Source organism: Poromitra crassiceps (genome assembly GCF_964638095.1).
Source record: "Poromitra crassiceps genome assembly, chromosome: 7".
Taxonomy (NCBI): Eukaryota; Metazoa; Chordata; class Actinopteri; order Beryciformes; family Melamphaidae; genus Poromitra; species Poromitra crassiceps.
In genome coordinates this window covers 37,110,509-37,137,708 of record NC_139628.1, presented here as the reverse complement: position 1 = coordinate 37,137,708, position 27,200 = coordinate 37,110,509, and the positions used below count along the sequence as shown (strand labels likewise).

The 27,200-nt window shown below is 42.2% G+C and overlaps 1 protein-coding gene across 5 annotated transcripts in view; it reads left to right on the top strand.

Annotated features, from left to right (window-relative positions):
* The window catches only part of kcnip4a (potassium voltage-gated channel interacting protein 4a), a gene marked incomplete at both ends in the record, with an annotated part of 256,584 nt that overhangs the window by 207,689 nt on the left and 21,695 nt on the right, over positions 1-27,200 (top strand). For 4 of the 5 annotated variants that reach the window (XM_083639757.1, XM_083639760.1, XM_083639759.1 and 1 more), the window contains one exon: positions 22,410-22,534. In XM_083639757.1, the coding sequence (XP_083495883.1) occupies positions 22,410-22,534 (125 nt within the window). Of the gene's footprint in view, positions 1-19,889; positions 19,990-22,409; positions 22,535-27,200 lie in introns of all 5 variants that reach the window. The other variant, XM_083639758.1, reaches the window with a different exon arrangement.

Here is a 27,200-nt window from a genome sequence, read left to right as displayed (position 1 = left end):
ACACTATGGGAGTGTCTCTGGTCGCTCTCTGCTGAGTTTGCTGTGCACAGTGAAGGGTGCGCGACATCCAGCTTTTTTACAGCGTGTGTTTGTCACCGGCAACCATGCTTCCAGTTGAGAATAATAACAACTCCACGGCTGATCATGCGGATGTGCTGTCGCAACGGACACGGAGCGGCTCAATTGTGGGAGCACATTGGCTGCTGCAGGCACAGCTACAGTAACGTTATGCTTCATGCATATCGATGCATACGGATGCGATGCGATTTCCGTTTCCCCAACGACTTCTTCTTTGTTTTTTCCTTGCCTTTCTGTTATCTGGAGAGCACTGTCGCCACCTAAGGGTTCTGTAAAATAGGTTAGACACATTCAATAGCTCCCATATTGTAAGAGGCGATGTAAGAGGCTTAGATCGACATCCCCCCGTCAAAAAACGCAATTGACGACTTTAGTCGTCTTTGGCACTCTACGTCACTATTTGAATTGACGACTAAAGTCGTCATTGGCACTCAATGAGTTAAGTGCAGCAGAAGTGTGTGTATTTTGTTGAGTCACCCATCCATCAACATTGAGTCAGCAGGACTGTTTAGCATCTTTTCATGATTTCCGATGATGGCATTTAAGATGTCTCCAATTACAGTAAGCTAATTGGCCATGACCATCAGGGAAGAGTATCATCTCATACGTCTTTACAAGCAAGTTTGATTGAGTTACTAAAATGGGGAATAAATGCAAGCCGGTTTGTAAGCATCCCCCATCGAAAACTGTGGCCTCTTTCCAATTCAGCTAGGACAGCAGTCAGCTGGCCTATCTACCCTTTGGTTATTTTCCATGATGCATAATTAGAGTGGTGACATGATGTACCTCATTGAACGTCCTAAGTTAAGGGTCCATCTGCTGTTTGACTGTATAATCAGAGAGATGGAGAGTATGGTGGGGCAGCGCATTGAAAGTTGGAGGACTTCCTGTCAATTTGGGTTAGGAACGTAAAGGACAAGTTTAACTCGAGCAATCAATTTAGCTGAAAACATCACAGATAGTCAATTGTGATGGAGGGAGAATGACGGATGATGATGAGCCCGGGGATCTAATAATGGTTGGATGGTATGTATTTTAAGATGTATTGCATTGAATGGCCGCTGACTGCTCCCCAGCAACGTCATTTACAATGTCATTAAAGCAATGAGGCGCCAGAGGTCTTGTGATATCCCAGGACATTATTCGACATTATTAGAAGACATGAGCATGAATATTATATGAATATGCTTGTTGAGTTGTTGGGATATTCATTAATTCAGAAGCTCAGTGCTGTGAGCCACAACAGTATTTGGCTATGCAGACTGCCAGGATCTTATTAAAGGCAAGATATTGCATCACTAGAGGCACTCGGTAGAGTGCTTACTTACCGTACCTCTGCCAACCTTTCTACAAAGTTTCTAGGTGTTACGCGAATCCGTTTTGGCAAGTTGGCGTGGCAAGTTAAAGACCCCCCTAAAGTCATGTTTTAAGATGTATATTAATACATTTGTGTCTGATGGTGTTTCCCACAAAAGAAGGTTGGATTATCTTAAAATAACTTCCCCTCCTTTTCCCTCATTAAAAAAATCCAAAGCAACCAATTAGGGTTATCTAGAACATAAAAGCCAGCATACAAACAAGGGCTTTAACTGCTGAATACTGGACAGAATTGGCTACAGAATTCGTGATGTCACTCACAAATCATGCTCGTTGAAAATCGCCTTTTCAGTGAGCTGAGAGAAACGTTCCACTTTCAGCAGACGATTGTGGAAACAGCCTTCAAGTGTCAAACTCTGCACAGGTATCATTCTGAACAATGAAGCTCAAACGTCCAACTGTAGGAACAAGAAGGAAAACTGATGTTTGACTTTAGGGGGTCTTTAATAATTGAAAAGGCCCATGACCTGCTTTTCTACCAAGTCTTGTGTACGTCTGTTCATAACTTTTTGATATACAGTATCCTGCCAACTGACAGACAAACGGAGACAGAAACATTACCTTCTGTTGGCGGGGGCAACTAGAGGCGCACTCAGAGAGCGCAAACCTCCACCACGGCCAATAGTCCAGCCTGCTACTGTATGATATGTGAATTTTATGAGTCGGATCGGATCCACTCCAAAATTTAATGGGTTCTTCCTTGGCCCATTCTACACCATTCCACAAAGTTTCCTGAAAATTGGCCCAGTAATGTTTCCATAATCCTGCTAACAGACAGACACACGGCACCGAAAACATAAGCGCCTTACGGAGGTAATTATTAGTATTAGTAATTATGAGTTATGAGTTATGAATAAAAATTACAATTAAGTCAGCACTCACAAATATCACTTAGCACCAAAAACATAACCTCTTTGGCGGAGGTAATTAAAGTGTCTTAAAAAGTGTTGTTGCAAAAATAAAATAAAATCAATTATTTAAGCTGCACACGTGCGCCGGCTTCATGTAACCCATCTGCTATTACTGTCATTTTTCAATCAAAGCAACACAAGGCAGTATGTGCTCATTCAGCACTTTCATCACTTTAATTAGGCAGCTAAATGAATAAGCATATTGCCACATGAACGCAGCAACAACTTTCCATAATTAAGCCAAAGACGTAGTTTCTCATGCATAATGCAGAAATGCCTTGCAGACATTCAAGCTTAAATGAGAAGTTTTAGCTGTTGTTTTTCCATATGGATCGACGTTATTGTACTGGGCTTCGTGGCGCTTTCAGATTTCCACAGACGAAAAAAGCATTGTTTGAAAGTTGCTTTTGTGAGGTCTGCATTATACCCCGTCTTATGAGATTGATTGTTGCTTCTCCCTATTTACCCGAACTGCAAGTGCGTTCGTTCGCCCTATTGATCGAAAGCAAAATCACAGATGAAAAGAAATGTGTTGAAAATTGCCTGCAGCTCTCAGCGTTTCACCGTTTGCATCAGTGGGTGGTGGTGGTGCTGCTCTGTATGCATGGAGAACGGGCACACGGGGGAAAGTGCTGACGTGTGCCTATATGATGATCTAATCCCATTACAGTGACTCATATGCTATGATATATTGAACCCTTAGCTACATAATAGCTACGTTTTAATTAGCTTCACGTCTGATAAAGCAGCTCACCAATGACAAAGGAAGCCCGTGCTACCCATGAGCTTGGTTGGGTCCACACCGCAGCAGGCAATAGAATGCTTACATTTTCATTCCCATCACACAAATCACTTGAGTCCTTTTAGGGAAATAGGCTGGTGCCTTTGAAGTTCACGGGACATAAATCACTCTGCCACCAAAGTAGCTGGGGACTTTTCATTATAGAATAGTGAGTTACAGTGGTAATCAACAGTCCAACACACTTGCACTTGACTGGTGCTGTTTACTTGCGGGACGGCACCTGAACTCACTAAAACAATCTCAGATCTTAGACAGTTGGCCTGTTGACATAGATGTCCGTTTTTGAATTAATTGTGACAGTATTTCCCCCCGACTTTGGCATTCTGTTTGTATTTTGGCAAAACTATATAGAGATCATGTAAGTGTGCGTTCAAAGGGTTAGATTTGGCATCTTTCATATTCATATTCCATTGTCATTTCAAGTGATTATATTATATAAACTGCCATTCTTTTCTGTGCTTTCCTCTCCTTGTTCGGTATCTTTTTTAGTTTTTTTTGTGACAAAAGTAACTTTGAAGCTGCAGTGTGCTTAAATACTGAGACGTCGCCTTGCTTCCCTCCTCCCTTCTTTTTTCCCCTGAAACATTAAAATGATGTCCCTTGGAGCAGAAAGGTCAGAGGGCTCTTTCCCCTCTGTGCGGGAGCCAGCTTTCCTTTTAGACACACTGTGTTATCGAAACACTTCCCAGTGACAAATTATTGCAATTAAAGGCATAGACTGCACTTTTCCCCAGTTTCCAGCAAATGCCTGTGCCCCCTGATGGGGTGTCATCATGGCTGGCGTGAGAGCCGTGCTCTCCTTCATAAAGAATGTTGGCAGCCGGTCCCCTGCGCTCCGGCGCCGTCACTCACACTCAGCCCGTAACGGCAAAGGACAGCATTTTATTTGACATGCCTCTAAGGCTGAAAAATGGGCTTCTGAGACTAGAAGACATTGACGTTTTATATAGGGCCCAACAAATTTCCCATATTCAATCTGGGTATTTTCTTTTTTATTAGGGGGGGGGGGGGATTTTGACTTTATTTGATAGGACAGTAGGCAGACAGGGAGGAGAGAGAGAGAGAGAGAGACAGAGAGAGAGAGAGGGAGAGAGAGAGAGAGAGAGAGAGCGAGCATGAGCCAAGGGACCAGGAGTCGGATTCGAACATACGGTAGCAAACTTGCACTAATAGCAGAAACCTCTGGACAATGCATTATTAGGCCAGTGAAGACCTAGTTTGTTATATATTTTGCCGTTTGTCTTGCATTCGTTTGTGCTAACGTACAGTACAGGGAATAATCAATACCTTAGTCCAGTGGTTCTCAACTTTTTTGGCTTCAGTATCCACTTTCCCTGATTTCTGAATCAAGACTACAACATTTTACTTAGAAAACTGCAAGAGAAAACTATAGCATGATGCAATGAATGAATGATAACCCACCTTTTGAAAAATATAACATTACAAAATAAGAAATTGAGTATAAGAGCTGCAATTAGTGCCTCCTGAGCAGATTTATGTTAACGTTTCATTTATTTTCATGATTTATTCTTTAAAAAAAAAATCTGCTGTCCCCTTTCTCTCAAGTACCCCCTGTAGTACCTCCATGTACCCTTAGAGGTACGCATACCCGAGTTTGGGAACCACTGCCCATAGTCCAAATCTGATTTTAACCATTTGGTAGTGTTTACACAAATCTATTCACAGTCTCCCTCATCCCTGCCTTCACAAATGTACTCAGACTGAAGATCAGACTGATCTTTTTCACCAGGCAGTAAGGCACCAAAACTTGCTGTCATTTCCAAAAACAAATCAATTCATATCTCAACAGAAAGATTTCAAATGCAAAACACTGTTTCAGTACAGTCGCTCAACAGTTGCTCTTTGTCATCTCATAATTGACCCAAGGGGCCTTGATTTACATAGAGGCTATGCAATGACCCTGTCTTTCTATCCAGGTCGATTTCACTGGCATTTTTCCCGACAGCCATAGGGAACTGGAGCCTGCTTTATTAAATAACAACAATGACATATCACTCTCATGGATTCCAATCTTTGGGCCTATTTGTATTTGGGCTCACCAAATGGCTAATCCATATCCTCCCCCCTCATCTTCCCTGTGATTGCTCTGATAATAAAATGAGCCTTTGTCATCACAGACTGGAGAGAGTGTTCAAATTACTTTTCTCCTCTCGACATGGATCTGCAGAACACGTGCAGCAGCAGATAAGTCATCAGAGAGATGTCCATTGTTGGCAGCTCTGATATTGGGATGGGTGATCCAATTTGTGTTGGAACATTTGCAAATTTGGAGCTGTGAAGGGGCCACAAGGCATTCATTACCTCCCAGGAAAGGCACACTGTCATATAGCCAAATATGACTCCTCTTCCTCGAGGCTAGCAGAATATTTATTAATGTCGCATTTTCATTCGCCTTTTCTGCAAGTTTATTTGATCTCAATTTCCATGGGTTTTGTAATGGGGATTCGTTCATTTAGAAAATACGAGACTTGCTTCTTTGCAAATTAGACTAAGCTAGTGTTGCATGGTGAAAAGCATATGCATTTGGAACAGATTTTTTCTCTCTTCCATAGTGTATTATAATGATTAGACCGACAGTATAAATGATTTTTGGTTCCCAGTGTTTTTAGAACTCCCTCCAAGCTACAGTATAGAGAAACCGTTCAATTCATTTTTTACATGTTGGAGCTCATTCTTTCCTGCGTTCCGAGTTGTCATGAACGCACCGTGGTAATTAGACCACTGAGTCACCAGGATACCCCAGGCAAAGGATTCTTAACCCAGACTAACTACCGTACACAATTCCTTCCACTTCAATATGAAAGGCTTCAGGCAGAGTTTCTGTATGTCCAAAAATTCCCATTCCGCTAAAGCACGAACAAAGCATTCTCTTGACCTGGTGGCTTGTTGTGTCGTATACTGTAAATGCAACAGATGGCACAATAACAGGCCTGGAATTAAGTCATTTTTAGGGCAAGGCCAGTTAAACCTTTGATCAAAACAAATGTATTGGTGCATCGCGGCCAAAATGAAGGGCACCAAGCTCAAAACCAATGGTTATTAAAATCCTTTATTCAGTCAATTCCAAAATCCACAACTTTAGTTTAAGGGCACAATGGCCAATTCAAAACAGGGCATGCCAAACTGTCCTTGTGGGTCGTTAATTTTAGGAGGGGCATTACGGCCACACTACGGGGCATCCGCAGCACTGGCCTTTTGGCCTTGGGATAGTTCCTGCCCTGCTCACTGTATGTTTGGAATTTTAAAAAGGCTTCACCTCTAAATGCTGCTGTAGCAGATGTGCTGTTGCGTGGGTCATTCTGCAAGCACTAAATCAAAATAGCTACATGACTCATCAATTGCCAATTTGAATATTCCGCTGGGAAATCAGGGGTGCACTGCCAACAGTATCGGTGTAACTTTGGGAGAGCAGGTCAATTCCATCTCACACCAGTGATTTTACACGACACCTGCCAGCCTGGATAAAATATCAGCTGGACTGCCCAACTTTTGTCAACTTCATTCCTCGTCCGCTATTTCACTGTGTAGGCTAATTTCACTCTGTAGGCTAATTTCACTGTGTAGGCTAATTTCACTTTGTAGGGTAATTTTGGTTGATTTCTCGCTGCCAAGGGACTGTTTGTGTGTTGGGACTTACACTGGAATGAGGTATTGAAGTGAACTTGCTGTCCCTATATATACATTATATATATATATATATATATATATATATATATATATATATCTCATATATCATCGACATATGTATGTATGTATGTACTGTATGTATATATGTGTAAAATGTAGAACAAACTGATCAGTCTCCACTTTAAAGGAACACTGCCGATTTTCAATGAGCTTTGTATCATTACAAAAACAATAGTATATCAGAAAACTGTAAACAGTTTTGCAGTCATTCATTTAATTTGACAGTTATTGAGAGTTGATTTGAGTGAAGTTGTGGACCAGTGATGTCATTCATGCACAAATTACATCACTGGTCCACAACTTCACTCAAATCCACTCTCAATAGCTGTCAAACTAAATGAAAGACTGCAAAACTGTTTACAGTTTTGTGATATACCGGTACTGCTGATTTTGTAGTGATACAAAGCTTGAAAATCAGCAGCGTTCCTTTAACATCTTGTGAAAAAAGAATGTGTTTTTACAATGATCAATTATCCATTATTAACATTATAACCTTGTTTGGTTATTATTCAACGAGTAATAAATAGTTCATTTTAGTTTGTAGTATTTTGAAAGCCAATTCACATGTCATTGATGACCTCTTTCCAGCTGTCAGATCACAGGAATTTGAGATGTAAAATGTGCACCTGCAGTCAGATGTTTCCCTGCCAAGGGGTGAAGGCCAGCAGTTATTGATGTGTTGCAGATGGAGGTACAGGATGAGTTGCCAGGTTAAGGTTAATGCACAAGTTATCATTTATATGACTCCTCCAGGAAATTGCAGTATGGTATTACTATGATACTACTCTAGTGTAAATCTCCCATACTGACGGAGGCAGGGGTGCCCTCATATTAACTTGATACCATCTGGTTGATTTGTGACACCTTGGAACCATCCAGTTTAATACCTAGGGATGAGGAAAGCATCAATGTCAAAATATTACTTCTATAGCTCCCAGTGTTAAATACATCAGTTCGAAGGACATGCATGTGACCTCATAGGACAAATGCACTTATCTTTTTCATCAATAATATCATGTAGCTGTGAGATGGCCCAAAGGATAGCAAGCATCAGCCAGCCAAGTTATAATGCATCCATCCAAGTGCTCCTGTATGAGCGAGTGTCGGGATGTTCTTAGGTCTATTGCAGTCCTTGAAGATGACTTCACTGATAACGTGCACAGAGTTGTGATCAAATTAAATTGGAGGCCGAGAATCGAAATTTCCAGTTATATTGTTTCTGTGGCGATATCAGGTCGCTCAAATATTGCTCTCTTGTTCAAGTGACACTGGGATATTGCTTGGAGCCTGACAGTAGGCTAAATCTTCTACTCACGATCATACATAACCAATACTGTTATTGTCTGCTCCATAGTGATCATCCATACATACTAATGTTGACATATTTCGCCCTTAAATGGACAACTACAGGCAGAGGGTAGTCTTATGATGAACATGATAGCATGAGGTTGGTGGTTCTCTGTTGCCTTGCCAAGACCCAGAAGGGACTATATTAGGAGTGAGCGGAGGTCAAGATACGATCTGTGTTGAGTGGCTCTGGGGTTAGTGTGTCAGCCACAGCAGGATGTGTCATGAGCAGTGAGAGCTTACCGGTGGGAAAATTTGTATAGAGCTGAACAGTCACGTGACGTCTCTTGCCCCGGAAGAGAGTTCCCCATTCATTTTCTCCATAGAAATTTAGAAAAATCTTTATATAACCAGATTTAAGGCTGGGGGAGAGGCTTTTGATTTTTTTTGTTTTTGCTCCCAAGTTAAATGTTTTATGGTCACTCACGATTCAGGAGTTCTATGTTTGGTTTAGTTCCAGCCTTAAAACTCATAGGATTTTTCGAAATGTCTATGGAGGAAATGAATGGGGAACTCTCTTCCGGGGCAAGACACATCACATGACTGTTCAGCTCTATAGAGGTCGGTTAAACTGAATTAGGGATGTACTGATCGGCCACCAATTATAATCAGACAATAGACATTTAAAGGAACATTTCCATATAGCACAGGGAGGTTGCTAGCAAAACTCGAGAGAAAACCAATCACCATTGATTCAGTACAGTACAGCTGTTATACAGTATGGACAAACTTCACCTGTGTTTTAACTGGCATTAGGGTGAGTAGATGATGACAGATGACTGTATGGGATCAACTGTTTCAACTGTCTGATCAAAACCAAACAAAAGCTGCCCAACATAATATGTAAGAAGGAAAAATAAATTATATAGGAAATATACTGGGTGTAAAAAGGTGTATCATTTAGAAACAGTTTGTATAACATAAAGCATCCATGAAAACATATGTAATGTGCCACCAGCATCAAGGCCACACTAAGTAACAATGTTTGGTTAAAAACTGATTTATTTACATATGGTTAGGCCAGAAATGCCATGTAACCATAACAACAATCTGTTAAACATTGTCATATTGAAATTTTACTGTTTTCACTTTTTCATCATGTGCTTTTGTTAGTATAATACGTAATCGGACCTAAAAAGCCTGATCGCTTCTTTAGTGAAGATTTATAGCATTGTCTGAGTGCCTGAAAGATACATTTGTAAGCCTGAGTGACCACATTGCTACAGTAAATCCTGACTACAAGTAACTTAGCATCAAATATTTACAAACACAAGTATGCTGTTTATGTTGATAGCCGTTTTAATATAATAATATGACAAGTGCAATGGTCTCTCTATATTTCATCAGTCAAGGGTCAAGTCTTTGTCTGTTTGCAATCTACCATAAATTTTGGCCATTAAGATGACTAATGATATCTAATCATGTTTGAATCAAAGGGTTTGTCTTGGCCAACCTTCAACTTTCCAATCTTCTTCCTCTTGTAAAAAAGAGAGTCCCGCACACTGTCCAAACTTGCAATAAAGACTGTTTATTGTGACGTTACGGTCTTTGACCTTTTTCAAAACCGTCAGAGACCGAAACGTGACAATAAACAGTCTTTATTGCAAGTTTGGACAGTGTGTTTTCCTTCCAATCTTCTTTCTCTACCAAACTTGATGGATTATCATGCAACAGGGCAAGACCAAGTGTTTCAATGTTTAATGTCAAACTCATGTTTTTTTCTTATTGAACACATTATCAAAGGCTTACCACCAGTTCTGTCAATCAGATTTCTGTCAGTCAGCCAGGTTATTCATGTAGTTATTCATGTAGCTGAGCTACCCTTTTCCTTTTTTTATGAATAAACATCATTTAAACCCTGTTTTTAGCTGAAATCTTCAATGTAGCCACTAGCCAGGTGGTGCAGCAGCTCCACTTCTTGCCCCACCTGGCTTATCTTTTAGATTTTAATTGTCATCATATATGCACTTTGTATTATGTTGCTCTCAATTAGTATTTTTTGCACTTTACTTATTTACATCTGTGCACTTTACTCCCCGCCTGTGAAGCACTTTGGTTCGGCTGCCGCTGAATGTAAATGTGCTATATAAATAAAGTTGACTTGACTTGACTACAGTGAAGATTTCAGCTAAAAACAGGGTGTAAATGACATCTTTTAAAGTCAACTTGGCATCTCAGGGCTTGTGGAGACTTGGATTATGCCAGGTGAGCAGTATGGAAGCATTTTATGTATTTTTTCTGTTGTTTTTTACGTTTTTGCTCATGGCCCCCTTCACACTCAGCAAACAGCTCTACTTGTCTGATGCAGCCGGTCTCCATTTCCCCAAACTGGCATCGCGCTGGCTGCATTCTACTGCATGTAGTATACTGACTGTATGCAAGTACCTCATACAACCCCACATCAAAATAAAACTGAACTATCCCTTTAAGGATGAACCAGTTATTTTATTTATTTATTTATTTATTTATTTATTTATTTATTTATTTATTTATTTATTTTATTTTATTTATTTATTTATTTATTTATTTATTTATTTATTTATTTATTTATTTATTTATTTATTTATTTATTTATTTATTTATTTATTTATTTATTTATTTATTTATTTATTTATTTATTATTATTATTATTATTATTATTATTATATTAGGGCTGTGGCGATTCACTTATCTCCCGATTTGATACTATCACGATTCTTGGGTGCCGATTCGATTTATATTGCGATTCTTAAGTATTGCGATTCTACGATTATTGCGATTCGATATTACGATTTATTGCGATTTTTGTTTATTTTTTTCTTTTCTTTTTTCAGTTTGTTTGCTTTTTACACTCGATTAGAACATGGGAAAAGTTGAATCATACACTAGAGACTGTATATTATATTATATGAGTAGGGCTGGGCGATATAGTTAAAAACAGGGGCGGACTGGGATCATAATTCAGGCCGGGCATTAGATACCAAGCAGGCCAGGCCGATATGGGCCGACGTGCGTGAAATTTGGGCCATTTGAAGCCTAATTTGGGCCGTTTGAAGCCAGATTTGGGCCATTTGAAGTCCAATTTTACAATGAGATGCACCCACTTTAACCCTGAAGTGTAATTATTACTTCAGACTAACTAATAAAGTAATAAAACCACTAGTAAACCAGTAGGCGGCGTCTGGCCTGCTGTTAAGTGAGTGGCCTGACTGCAAGCGATTCGATTCTGGAATAAAAGATTGATTCAAAAAATCGTGACAATAAAAATCGCGATACTTGGGTGAATCGATTTTTCCCCCCACCCCTATATTATATATATATATATATATTTTTTTTTTTCAGATTCCCCTCCCGGTGTCTTCTCCCCAATTGTACTTGGTCAATTCCCTGTTAAGGCTCAGATAGAGATAGCGTGGTAAACCAGCCGGTCACGTGAACTCACATTTCATTTCGTTCTACCAGACCGTCTGGTAGAACCACGTGGTGAGCCACGGCAACAACAAAAATCACTGAATGTAAAAAGGCGTTTTAGTTCTCAGCCTTGGTAGCCTACTTTGTGCTGCTTTATCTCTCAACACAGCACATTTGACTTGAAATGACTAAAAATTAACAGTTACAAATCAAAGATTGGGTCAACAAATTTGGTCAACATACTGGCTCAGTGGACTGACGTCTTCATTTCATTTCTCTCTCTGTCTCTCTTGTAAAACGCTGCTTCCCACCCGTAGACACAGCCAATTTTGTCTGTATTGAATTGTCTCTTATTTCTAGTAGTCTAATAGTTCTACTTCTTCCCTGCATCTCAGGAGCTCATCTGTGTCATGAAGAAACTAAGGGGCGAGTGGTAGGTGGGTACTTGTAATTTCCACAAAGTCTCCTCCAGCTTCTTCATTATTTAAACCTTGGGAAGTTAAACCCAGGGAGGTCACCGCGACGCCAATTAGACTATGTCGGGCCATTAACTATAAAGCAGAACCACTGTCCAAGCATGGTCCGAGATCTTCAGACCAGCAGTAAAGCTGGAGGCTCGCCTCCCACCCGGACCGGCCGTGCTGCTGCCCGTAACACTATCATCTGTCAGAAGAGAAGTTGTGCCGTCTCTGAGCCATGGCCTACTTCTGTATGTGCATCCCACCTCCTTGGCACCGCGGTGCTAAAAAAAAAAAGGAGACGAGCTGAAGCTAAATTGTGCAAGAGGGTTAAGACCTTGTCACACGCAAGGCAGTAGCTCTTGGGAAGAGACACTTGAGACTGAGTGTCACAGACTTTTAAGTTGTACACTTATACTATATTTCAATCCTGTTCTGTTCTTTGGTTGGTTCCTACAGTCTGATGACATTGGGTGAAAATGCTAGTGGTAATTAATGACCGAGAGAGAGACAATGAGGAAGTAACATGCAGAGTGTGCAGTGCACACTATCACCAAAGGCAAGTCCTTAGCATGCATAATAGCTGAGATAAGGTGGTTTCACAGAGACTAAACCTAGACTTTAGACTAATTTCCCTCCCTGTTGGAGATCGGTCTAATTAATTAGTTTCAGGTTGTGTGCCAAACCCAATGGAGTATTTTGCACTTAGTAAATTCAGCAGTCCTGCATGGTCCCCCGGGCCATCTGTTAGCCCTGTTCATTACCTACGTCTTGATACAGAAGAATAGAGCTGCCTGCAAGCACAGCAGCAAAATCCATCAAACTGTGTGTTTCAGCACAAAATTTGACTTAGGATTGATTGATTTTGAGCAGCCATCCGAGGTTAACTAAAGGGCTTTTAGTTTGAACATGATATAGATTTATCAAATATTTATTCACCCGTCTTTTTCGCTCCATTGAATTGATATAGGCCTGGCGAGCTGGTAGCGTTTAGCTTGGCTTTACCTTTGAGATAAATGTCTCCTGGATCACAGACCTTGAAGGAATGTAGCAGTTGGGCTTCGATTGATCACCTAAGCCTTGTTTTATGAGTAATATTCTGACGTTCCTTTCGAGTCTTTGACAAAGCCAAGAAGACAGTTGGCAGCACTGACACGAGTCAAGACACTGGCTACACTGGATAGCATTTTTATTAGCCTGCTTAAAACCATCGGGATCAAACTGACATTCTGTTTCATTCTGCGGTCCCCGCAAAATGAAATGTGAGTTGACGTGATCGGATGGTTTACCAGGCTACATTTATGTGGCTATAGCCTACAACGCTAGTTCCCGTGTGTCCCAAGGTGATTATGCTGCGCTGAGGCATTTTTCTGTGCTCATAACCCTCACGAGGCATTCCATCTGATTCCCTTGTATTGCCAGGGGGCAGCTTTGTTACTCTGAGCTGGCTATATTTATGAATGACATTTCTGATGAGCTGTTCATTCAACTACAACTTGCAGCAGCGAGTCAGGCTACAAGCTGATCGGTGCACGAGGTGGTTAGCGTTTTTCCCTTTCAACGAAGGCAAAAGTATGGCATGACTTTGTGTGTGCACGCAATGATTGAATCAGCGATGTAAGATGTTTGGGATCCCTTTACCGTGTCACCCACCGTGTGTGTGTGTGTGTGTGTGACGTGGGTGTGTGTTTGCTTGATGTTTGATACTTCAGGACAACAACACTGATGGTTTAATAAATGGGTGACAAGTGGCGCAATACAAGCATAGTGATTAACTTTGACTGTGGTGAGTGAAGGGACTGGGGATTAGTGCTAACTCACAGCACAAACTATCCTCATTTTGACCCATCCATTTTGACCCATCCATTTTGACCCATCCTGTCCTCTTAGACCCATCCGTTTAGTCAATAAGGAAACAAAAAGGGCAAACATTAATCTAGACGGCATGCTCTATTCCTGTCTGATTAAGACCAGTGTCACTCATGCCGCACATTCTTCCACTTTGCAGAACACAGTTGATTGCCTCTTGTGTCTGTGCCGCTTATCACAGCACGCATGCTTTTAATTCTCTGAAGAGCAAATAGTACATATCATATGATTACAAATAATATATTCATACCGGTGCCGGGCAGAGACATTATTAGGATAGCAATTCCATTTGCATAAATATTATCATTGCCTCTATGCATTGTGATACATCTCAATGCCTCAGAGCCTCATCAGCTCTGATATTAATTTATATAGACACAAGATTGTCGCTGAAATGGAAAGAAATCTTACCCAATCACTGATATTTACTTCAAAATCTCAATTTGAATAAGCAATCAGGAAGTAATATTATCCGTAAAAGTCTATTTCAGCAAATAAATCTTATTTTCCTTCATTTTTGCATTGCATCCCAAACTCATTTATTGGCCAGGCGCTAAAGAATAAGCCTGTATTGTAGCCCCCCCCCCCCTCCCAAAATGTCCTTAAAGGGACAGCTCACACTAAAATCCCAAATACATTACATATTTTTCCTCTCACCTGAAGTGCTATTTATCCATCTAGATCGTTTTGTGTTAGTTACCTGAGTTCTCTTGAATACAATGGAACTGGATGGCGCTCGGGCTTGTGCTGCTCACAGCGCCACAAGAATACATTTCAAAAACTCAACAGCGATGTCTCTTTCCATAAATCATGACCCGGTTACTCAGGATAATCCACAGCCCTTGTTGTGAGCAGTTTCATGTAGGAGCTGTTTCCTTTCGCCCGAACTATACCCGCTAGCTGCAATTTGAGATTGTTTTCTGCTCCATCTTCTGCTGTCGATGTGACCGCTGCGCTGCATACTTGCACTAACTCAAATTCCCCATTATTAACTCATTGAGTGCCAGCCACTTTTGGAAAACGGATGCTCCCAGTGCCAGCCCTTTCAGAGCGTTTTCAGTGATTTCTCGAGGCCCACAGAATATTGTGTGATATTACTATGTAAACACTGAACACGCCCAAAGGACGATGAGAGTCTATTGTATCATCAGCAAAAAAAAGTTTATTGATATCATTTTCCGTTCTTTAGTTATCAGCCGGAGAAGATAGGTTGTTTTCAGCAAAAACAGACGTTTCAAACTAGAAGCTGAGATAATCAGCCTTTTGTGAAATGAAGCATTTCAAGCACATCACTGACTCTGAAGCTAATATTTTCTGATGTAGTGACACCTCAAAAATAATTTCCTTCAATAAAACAGCGAAAACAAAGGAATTTTGTTTGGCAAAATAATATTTTTTAGCTGCAACCAGCAGCGCTGGCCCCTGCTGCGCAGACCCTACACCTTCTTGCTGGTCTTGATTTACTGCTGGTGGGCATCAGATATTCTAGCTTGTGTTTGCCAACCAATCTGTCCATCGAGCCTGCTGTCTGGGTCAGTGTTGTATGCTGCCCTGCGTGCCCCACCCCCCTCAACTGAAAACCCCTCCTCCGTGGGTGTGTCTCTGGTGGCTCTGGTGGCTCTCTGCTGCGTTTGCTCTGCACTGAAAACCCAGCTTTTTCACAGCGTTCTGCCGTTTTTGTCGCCCGCTCCCAGCGCTTCCAACTGAGAATAATAACAACTCCACAACTAATCATGTGGAGGAGCTATCGCAGCAGAGACGGAGGGGCTCAATTGTGGCAGCAGATTGGCTGCTGCAGGCACAGCTAACGTTATGCTTCATGCATATCGATGCATACCGATGCGGTTTCCGTGTCCCCACGGCTTCTTCTGTTTTTTTCCTCACCTTTCTCTAATCTGGAGAGTACTGTCGCCACCTAATGGGTCCGTAAAATAGCTTTTACACATTCAACATCCCCCATACTTTCACAGGAGATGCATCAGGCTTTGATCCACGTCCCACCGTCAAAAAACGCAATTGACGACAATCGTTGTCATTGGCACTCTACGTTACTATTTGAATTGACGACGATTGTCGTCATTGGCACTCAATGAGTTAATCTGATTTGTAATCTGATTACTCACTATGGCTATCTAAATTAATCTTGATCTTGATCTTGAACTAACACAAAACAATCCAGATGGATAAATAGCGACACAGGTGAGATGAAAAACGTATTTTGGATTTTAGGGTGAGCTCCCGGTGTGCAAAAGATGCCTTTGCTGTACAGTTATGCTCCCAAATAAAGATAGCTTGCCGTCAACACCAATATCTCTAGGCACCAAAGCAGCATCTGTCTAGCTCAACCTCAGTGACGCCACTCAGACTCCTCTCAAGGAGGGTGTCAGACGGGTAACAAGAATGGATGAGAGCCCCCAAATCTCAAAGTCAATGTCTCATTACAGAGGGCAATATGAGCTGGCTTTAAAGGCGTTATATAACAGCCAGATTTAAACCAATCACCGCCGTCACTCATTGCAGCGACATTTGGTGGTGTGTGCGCCATGAAGTTGATTATTGTGTAAAGTGAGCCAAATCTGAGCTTTCAACCATCTGCTCTGTGTCTCTGTGTCTGCTGCGCTCGGTTTAAGCGGGCCCACTGTGAAGGGAGATGTTGACTTTGTAACTTTTTAGACCCGTCCGGGGGTCCGCACCACCACCTCAGCTTCACACAACCTCTGTTTGATGAATGGGCTTGTCCCCCGCCACATCCTTTATGGTCCAGGTTCAGCGAGTCTTGACATTTGTGCGACCCGTCGTAAACACGCCGCGAGCTCTCTACCTATGCTATTATTTCTTACCTGGCCTTGAGATTAATTAAGGGCGGGCGTGATGATTGACTAATGGGTCGCAGCACTCAGGAGCCTGTCTTGACGCCCACTGCCTGCCATCACACTCAATCAGTCACTGCCGTCACACTATCAATCAGTCACGCAAAATTTTTCAGAACAGCCTGCAGCGCGAGGGGAAATGGGTTTGAGCGCTTTTAGGCGAGGCTCTAAACTTTTTACTTACCGTAATGACTTTCGCGTTCTTGACTCGAGTACATCGTTAGATAGTCTGCCATGTTTTTTATCGGCTATAGCGGTCAGGGGAGAGACTGAGGGGGAGAGAGACTGAGGGAGAGAGAGAGGGAGACACTGCGCAGTAGCCGAGCGGCGAGCTGCGTATGCGACATAGACTGTATAAATAGGTATGCGAGCTGCAGGGCGGGCGAGCCCGCGCAGCGGCTGAGCCTAGGAATCGAGCGCCTAGTGATTAAAACTGCACTAAGCAAGATTGTTACGTTAGGAGGTACGGTGGTGCAGTGGTAAGCACTATCGCCTCACAGCTCGAAGGTCGTGGGTTCGATTCCCACCTGGGCCGATGTGAACACTGAAGGAATGCGTGCCCGTCCGCATGTCCTCGAGTGCCCACCACCCGGGTGGGGGTTGGCAAAATGGCCTTTCTGTGTGGAGTTTGCATGTTCTCCCCGTGCCTCCCGGGGGTCTCCTTCATATAGGAACCCCCTTCACAAAAACATGCAACATCCTGGTTGCTTATATGGTTCCTCCTCTGATCGTTAAGGGCGCCTGTTCAGAGGGAGGGGAACTGGTTGGAATAGCGTGAACCTCCCACGTGCTATGTCCTACCGGTGAAGTTTCCTCGGGCAGGTGAAAAGAAGCGGCTGACTTGACTGCCCATGTCTCGGAGGATGCATGGAATCAGTCTCGGCTCTCCCCAGATCGGCAGAGGATGGAGTAGCAACCAGGATTGAGTAATTCAAATGAGCACTAAACGGGGGATAAATATGGGATAAAAAATCGGGAAAAAAACATAAAAAAAAAAAAAAAGATTGTTACGTTAAAAAATCAACCCAATCACCTGGAAATGTGTTATAATGGACATTTCAGTCCTCCAGCACAGACACTAATGGCTCTTCCCTGGTTATGTGCAGCTCAGCTCAGCTCAGTCACATAACCGCGTCCCTTCCCCCCGCCTTGGAGGAGCGACCGCTGCTGGCTCGGCGTGACCACCGACTCGGTCCGGCAGCGAGTTGCGGGAGCCAATCTCCGGTTAAGTTTAGGCAAGTAAAACATCTTGGCTGGGTTTAGGCAAGTAAAAGAATGGTTGGATTTAGGCAACAAAAACAACTTGGTTAGGGTTATGGTTTGGGTCGTGATTCGAACCAGCTCTCTCATCACAAGAAAGTTACAAGTTGGGAACGCTGCGGGCCCGCCACTCCCAGCCCCCCCCCCCCCCACCCCCCCCACCCCCCCTAATGTGACTTTGACTTAGTTACTCAAAACCTCAGACTGTCATTGCGCTCTGACGTGTATAACGTTAATTATTCATGTAGCTAGAAACGTGATGTGCAATGTATTTTGGTTCAAAAATGTTCATGTATTACATTTCCGTGGATTTGATTCTGCCGATTGGGCTGGCAAAAACACACTGTGTTGTCCTTACCAGCCTAAAACAGGAAGTGGCGCTGCAACAGTGAAGAACTTCCCATCTCCCTAATTGAGACCCTGTAGATTCGCCCAGTGTTGGGGAAGTTGCTTTGAAACCATAGCTTTGCAAGCTACCAATTACTTCACACATGGAAGTAGTTGAAAGTACTGTACAGCAAAGCTACCCTAGGGAGAATGCTAGTTTGGTTAACTAAAGGTCCTTAGAGAAGTAATTATACTTGCCCTTTTTTTTACTTTGAAGACCAAGTTGACAATTTACATACAAAACTATACGAGGGATAAGCCGAGCAGCATTTTGGTAAACAAACTGTGTCACTGGGGGAAAAACGGCAGTGGGTGGGACCCTATGGAGCCAGCCTTGAGTGCTGTCTAGCCCCGGCTGTGCGGTTTACATTTTTAAAACTGCAACAGTTCACACAACTTTAACACGACATGCATATATTATACATCACACACTTGAGCTACTTCTGCTCTCACTCAGAATGTCAAAATATAAGTGATGCCATAGTGTATAGTTTTTGAGATTTTAACGATTGTTTGGCACAACTCATACTAGTTAACTGCTGTGGGCTTCTGCATTTCTGGGGGATTTGTTGTTGTTGTGATGTCACGCTGATTCGTCCTATAACAAAATATACGGTAATGCAAAAAGTTACATGCCAGCAAAAAAAATTATCCAACCATAAAATACCCCGCTATACATGGGGAAATGCAAGGAATGTCAGCTTTGGTTTTGTATAGGCCTACAATGTCCATCAGTCAGACACCTGCCTTCCAGGCACTAGAGTCCAGGTGGGGTATTGCAGCAAGCAGGATTACTCAGTTAGCAAGGTAGGTTGAAGTGTTTCAGGAGGTTTGGTTTGTTGAACTGATCCACAGACACCTATCTACAGTAAATAATCACCACAGCCATTCGATGTCAGCTGGTTTCCGTCAGCCTTTTGACAGTTCCGTTGCTATGGAAATGATGGAGTGAGGCTTGTGTGCTTGGGTGTGTTCTCTCATTTGAATGACCTTTGTGGAGCAGATACAATCGTGGCGCGAGCCAAAGTATGGCGAGTGCCATGTCTTTCCACCCACTGGAAGTGACGACACAAAACTAAAGAGAGAATTCCAAAACGGTCTCCTAAATTGAAACCGTTATCTGTTGGGGCCATTTAGAGCTGTCAACGTGCAAGTTGACAGCTTAAGCTGCAGATGATGATGATAATAATAATAACAATAACAATAATTATAAATAATAATAATAATAATAATTTATGACTTATATAGCACTTTTCTACTGTACTCAAATGGGTTTCATGTGTTGTTGTCCTGAATAAACCGCTATAAAGCCTTGAGTCCATATCAACCTCAAACACACCCTTCCCCTCCCGCACTGCATCTTCATGTCCGGTCTGCTAGAATGTACTGAAGCTTCTAGTTGCCTGGGTAACTGTAAGACTGTATTTCCTAGGTTACCCTCAGAATGGCCACAAGCGCGGGGTGAGAGCTCGACTCATGAGGCTCTTTCCATGCTCCACTGCCAAAAAGTCATCCGCCAGTAATCAAAGCAAGTGGCTCTCTTCCAAGGCTCTCTCTCACTCCCTCTCTCTCTCTCTCTCTCTCTCCCTCACTCTCTCTCTCTCTCTCCCTCACTCTCTCCCTCCCTCTCTCTCTCTCTCCCTCACTCTGGTGATTTTGTTGTTGTCTCTCCTGTCTCTTCTTTGTCTGGGGGCGGGGCATACACTTCATTAAGGGGCTTACTGTAGCTGCACGTCATTGCTGCACAACTGCAAAACCTACCATTCATTTTGAACATTCGTGAAATGTAGCACACATATTTATTTGATTTATTTTGTCAAGTCATAGTCTTACTGTATGCATCTTCAAAATGAACCTTTTAGTTTTGCAGCTGTGGGAACAGAAAGGGTGTCGACACCAGAGGCCTCATTTGTCAGCCATCTTTAATTCACACCTAGTCCTGACCATGCGTAATTGGTAATTCATGTTGTCTTCAGCAATGAAACTTATATCTGTGATGGTCTTATATAAAGAGATGGTTGTTTACCGTATGGTCCGTTCATATGGGATGTACAGTCGCAGTGATCTTCAGTTGGGTTAACTTTGTTACACAATAAGGGACATTGCTTGTTTAGAGAAACTAATGCTATCGATACTGTTTATTATAGAAACTAATGATATCTATACTGTTATGATAGCTATGATAATCTAAGTTAAGTTGAAGTATTTAAGTTAAGTTTCTGTTATCTTTGTTTAATCTGCCAAGGACCTGTCAGGGACCTGCAAAGGACCTGTTAGGGCCCACACGCTAATTGAAGATCGCTGCATCTGTAAGGGGGTTTATCATGGTTGAGTTATTGCGTACAGCTGTGCGTACGCACGTCTGGTAAATAACAAGTTCCTCAGTCTACACACACATTTAAAACTTCTTCTACACACGCTTTGATAAATGAGGCTCCAGATGTTTGGTGAGTGTGTTAAATCCTTCATCTGGGATATCTGGCTCATGATGCGATGCTACATGTGGACCAGAGAGTGTTTTCTGCACGTCCTTTGTCATCTTTGCCAAACCCTCAGCAGTTAACTAGACTGTAGCTTTACAGTAATGTAAGCAGTCAGTCTGTGCTCGGGAAGGCCACATGTTCAGTCAAGGGGAAATGTTTTGATTTCTGGGAAGCATTGAAATGCCAGACATAGTTCACTCTATTAAATGAGCATGTGCATATATTTGTTGTGGATTTTTTTTTGTTATCATTTATTTGGTTAGAGATACACAACATAATAACATTTATCAAATCTTTTTTTATAATTTTTTTTTTTTTGTATTAATGCCAACAGTTGTGTACAACTGGATGAATATGTTTGTACTGTATGTTGCAGAATATTTCTGTCGTGCTCATTTGGTGTCAAGTCAAATTGGATGCCTGAGCTACAACAATCTATACTAATTACAGAGGTCTATTGACTTACGGAGTAATTTGATGATGACATCGTAATAAAGAGGGCAACGTATGAGGTCAAAGAACAATTTCAGCTCTGTATGATATATGGATTGACATCTCATACTCACACACACACACAGTCCTGGCTCAAGTGCAGCAGGTTAATCATGGCCTTTTGGCTGTGGGCCACAATAAGACCACGGGAGCCAATGAGGCACTTAGATAGAGGCTGTGTGGAACTTTGGACTTCAGGGCCAGCAGCACCAATACCACGAGTCAAACGCTGTGCTCCGAGGACACTGCCGTGGTGCCGCCGCCACTGACGGCGCCCAGACAGCGGCTGCCATCGTTACAGGCCCCATTAAAAAGTTTGAACGTGGGTTGAGTGGCCCCCCCCCCGTCTTTGAAGAGGCTCTCTGCCAGACGGGCCGTGTTCTGGGGGTCTCGATAACACTAATTGCCCCTGCAGTCATATTTGGTGTAGAACAGAGGTTGAGCACTGACATGTGCTTGGCTATGTGAAGTCACATTTGCAGATACATGTATAAAGGAGGGAGAAAGACTTTGCAATGCATACACTTGAATGGGCTTTTGTTTAGAAGGATAGCTATAGAGTCAGTGGCTATTTCAGGACAACATGTGAGAATTTCAATAGAAAAGCGACGTGAATGTGATGACTTACAGTGTCTGGAGCAGTATTTGCTTAGCTATCGACTAGGGAGGCACCGATATGAAAATGTCATATTTTGTAAATACTGTACTGAAAAACACGTGTAATCACTGAATTTGAAAAGGTCATGTATTTCTTCATTTCCAAAACATTTGGAAAAGCCCATAATTGCATTGCTTCCTCTCAATATGAAAACTTAGGCCGATAGTGATCATGCATCCGTACTATCGCCTATGTTTGGAAGTTACTTGGAAAGTAAAGGATAGCCTGAAGACTAGCCTGAAGACTGCTAATCTGCAGAAAGTGTTAACAGCATCTGTGCAAATCTGACATTCCTCCTCCTCCTCCTCCTCCTCTCCAGACAGCGTCGAGGATGAGCTTGAACTCTCCGCAGTCCGCCATCGCCCCGAGGCCCTGGAGCAACTGGAGGCCCAGACGCGTTTCTCTCGCAAGGAGCTGCAGATCCTGTACCGCGGCTTCAAGAACGTAAGTGACCAGCCCAGCGCGCACCTCGGCACCTGACATCTAACAGCTCTGGTCTTTGATCTCTCTCAAAAAGTACACGTCTCTCGTGGACATCAAAAAAGATCCCTTTGATTTGAGTATTTGAGTTATTCTTTTTACCACAGCCGAAAGCTTGTCTACTTTTCTACACTGCTTTGACACTCCACAAATAGCTCCACTCCTGTTTAGTTCTCGTGTCACTATTTGATTCCCCACTCTGCTTGTGTAGTGATAAAATTATAATTGGGAGGATCCAGCGCTAGCCTCAGAGGGATGCAATTTTGCTGAATCATCTGCATATTGCGGTAAATGTTAGCACATCAACTCACCGCCGAAAATTGAATTGTAGGTTATGTTTTAGTACATTCTTCACAGGATAATTGGGTCACACCTCAAGCACACATCTGTGAAGATTACTGATGAGCAATCCAGGTCACACAAAGTTCTCGAGAGTGGCCCATATAAAAGCGCCTGGCTTCGCTGTCACCTCCGGTGTGAGGCGTAATGAGATGACCCAGAATTAACTCAACCCAAATTGTCTTGGCGACGAAAGGGAGACGTGTAGAGAGAGTGGTGGCTCTCGTCTTAGGTCACTGGAATACCTATGCAGCTTTAGGCCCCTGTTGGGCCCACAAAGGCCCCGCAAAGCCTGGCCCTTAGCCCTCCGCTGGCACTGAAGGCAGAGAGTGTGTGAGGTAAGAAGTGCACTAATGAGGCCTTTAATTTGTGCCCCATAGTCTGCCTGATTTCCACTAGCCATGTGGGAGACAACGTCATAATATAAGCCAGTGATTCTCAAGCTTATTTTATATATATCAACAACACCTAATTCAGTTCACATTAGAACCACGGACTCCCGTTTGATGAGATTTTTGTTCTTGAATCCGAATCTGAGAATATCTTTTATTGTCAGAGATATGATTTTGTCCAGCAGAATCCCATGACTATCTGTATTGTAGGTATGAAATAACAAAGAGACCAAACCAGTCATTCTAATACATTCTCTAATTGTGTTAACTTCTTGTCAATGAAACAATGTGAAGTTTAAAGATCCCCTAAAGTCATGATGTATATAAAATACTCTAATTTGAATAATAATTTGTGTCTGATGGTTTTTCCCACAAAAAATGTTAAATTATCTTGTTAAAATCCTTAAAACGACTTTCCCTCCTTCTGCCTCATTAAAAATGCCAAAGCAACCAATCAGGGTTATTGAACATAACTACTGTAGCCAATCACAGCATACAAAGAAGTGATTTAACGAGAGTCATATAATAGAAGAGTTGCGACATCTCCATTCACTCCAATGGACCAGTTTTTTACCTCACAAAAGTTCCCGGGAGTAAGGTTCTGGATTGAGAAGTGCTGTCGAGTTGCAGCAAAGTGGACCGTTTGTGATGTACTTTGAAAAGGTCAGATGTTTAAAGAATCAAATTGTATATTATCAGCTTTATTTTATGCATTCAAACGTAGCGCGAGCTCCTTCCTGGCTGTTTATTGGCTAATGAGTCACACATTTTGGACCCCTGCTGGCGCCACTCTCTTACTAGATTGCTCTGGATTTCACCGCTGAATACTGGACAGGGATTGGCTCCAGTATTTGTGATGTCACAAATCATGCTAATTGAAAATGGCCTTTTCAGTGAGCTCAGAGAAACTTTCCACTTTCAGCAGGAAAGGATTCTGGAAACAGCCTTCAAGTGTCAAACTCTGCACAGGCATCATTCTGCACAATGAAGCCCAAACGTCCAGCTGTAGGAACAAGAAGAAAAACTGATGTTTGACTTTAGGGCAGGGATACTCAACTTGCTTTGCCCGGGGGCCACTTTCGTGAAATGATAGAAGGCCAGGGGCCAGTTAATAAACAAACAATATACACTTTTCTGTAGCGGATTGTAGGTTTTTGGGGTGTTGTGCACACCGGATAGTTGGTTAGGTTAAGTTAGTTAGGTTAAGTACATACATAAGTGCCTGGGTAGCGAGTGGACGGCAGTATTTGACAATTTAGAAGCTAAATCATAGATTATTGAAAGATATTCCATATGACTGAAATGCTATAACAGAAGTGGAGTATTGGCCAGAATGACATGAACATTTGGACACTTATTCAGCAGGTATCTTGCATGTTGCATTCAGGTGCACTGTAAAAAAAAGAAAGAAAACAAATCTCCCCCCCACTCTCTCTCTCATGTTTAGGGGGACAAAATGTCCCCTTGTCCAGGTCCTTGGAGTCCTTGGTCCTTGGTGGCCACTTTTTGCTGCCATTCATTCAGTTCAGTTATGTATAGTTATGTATAGTTATAGTCCCTTATCAGAATCAGAATCAGAATCAGAAAGACTTTAATGATCCCTGGGGGGAAATTGGGACAAGTTACAGTAGCTCACTCACAGAACACACATAGCATAAAATAAACAGTAGTAAATGCAATATTAAGCAAATAAGCAGAAGAACACAACATAGCATAGAATAACACAAGCATGTCTCAAAGAGCTTATAATTATATTATCATATACATTATAAAAGGCTCCCTTCATGCTTTTTTCCCCCTAATTGCAAATTTGGTCAGGTTCCTTCAGGCTTCTAATAATTAATAATCAATCAATCAATAAGCACTTAATCAATATTTTGCTATCACACTTGACACTTCCTTCAGGAGGATGATGATACTGATGAAGATAATGCTTATATAGGCAAGTCCCACGATGTTCAGGATCTTGGCCGTCCTCGATGCATCTGCAGCTACAGCCGCGTCGCCGACAATGTTAGCCTTTTGTGCCTTTAACAAGAAATGGCTTTAGTCAGTTTGTGTGCCATTCAGTTTGCTATAAACAACAAAATATTGTATGTCGGAATAAATGTAATTACATTAAAAAACCGAGCTCCGGCACAGCCCAGGGGCGAGGCCATCATCTCTGTGTTCCTCCCCGAGGATTTTAACCAATTTAAGTAGAATCAAGAGAAAACCTACCACTGCTCAATACAGTTACCGGTAAATAGAAATAACATTTCTAGCTTTTACAACTCAGTGACTCAAATTTCAATCTCAAAGGCTAATAACATTTATGATGATCAGGAAAATGTACATTCATGTCAAATCAACTAGGCTGCTTGCCTGCTTACAAAACACCCACACTTCTCCTACAATGCAGGAGCAGGTACTGTAGCAGCAGATAGGAGACTAGAGAAGTTTACTCTTCAACCTACATTGGAGGAGATGAGAATGGCAGGAATCCCCAGGGGCCAGCAGAACAGAGCGGTGAAGATGGACCATCGTAGGTAGGATGGGGCAGCAGCACGGGCCTGGCCTCCTTCCATAGTGGCCACTCTTTCCATAGTGGCTGTTTGTCTCAGCTGAGATGGACAGTGGTGATGGTGAAGTTCGTCTTATTTGAAATGGACAGTGGTGATTAGGGGTGGGGGAAAAAATCGATTCACCTAAGTATCGCGATTTTTAATGTCACGATTTTTTGGATCGATCTTTTATTCCAGAATCGATAATCGCAAATTAAAAAAAAAAAAAAAAATTGGGTGCTTGCAGTCAGGCCACTCACTGAACACCAGGCTAGGCGCCGCCTACTGGTTTACTAGTGGTTTTATTACTTTATTAGTTAGTCTGAAGTAATAATTACACTTCAGGGTTAAAGTGGGTGCATCTCATTGTAAAATTGGACTTCAAACGGCCCAAATCTGGCTTCAAACGGCCCAAATTTCACGCGCGTTGGCCCATATCGGCCTGGCCTGCTTGGTATCTAATGCCCGGCCTGAATTATGATCCCAGTCCGCCCCTGTTTTTAACTATATCGCCCAGCCCTACTCATGATATATAATATACAGTCTCTAGTGTATGATTCAACTTTTCCCATGTTCTAATCTAGTGTAAAAAAGCAAACAAACTGAAAAAAGAAAAGAAAAAGAAAAAAATAAACAAAAATCGCAATAAATCGTAATATCGAATCGCAATAATCGTAGAATCGCAATACTTAAGAATCGCAATATAAATCGAATCGGCACCCAAGAATCGTGATAGTATCGAATCGGGAGATAAGTGAATAGGACCTTTTATTCTTTCTGCGTGTATTTAAGCAAAAGCAAGGGGGTTGGACCAGCAGTGAAGCACCTCCTGGGGGTGTCACATAACTTGGACTTGACTGGTAGATGCTCTAGAGAGGGAGGAGAGAGCAGAGACTTCTCATATTGCAAGTTTGCAACTATCAAGGTTCAAGATTTTTATTGTCACTCCGTAGTACAAGTATCACGTGTGAAATTCTTGTGCTGTGAACTCCGTTTACAACATAGTACAAATATAACAGGGCATATGAGTGCAAAAACAACAAGAGACACAACAAGCAATAAGGCAGTAGAGTGATAAGACAAGTCAGAGACAGTGGCATATTCACTGCACATAGGTGCACATGTCATGTGCATACTTTGGACGTACTTAAACATTTTAAATTCGACGTATTTGACGTACAGTAAATAATTTGGGGCTTTACCATTTACAATTTTATGAACCTGACAGAGTTTGAGCTGTGTCACTCTGGACTCCACAGGGAGCCAGTTTAGCTGCATGAACTGGTTCCTCCCTATGTGTTCACGGGGCCCGAGACCAAGGACCACTCTCATCAGCTTGTTTTGAGAGACCTGGAG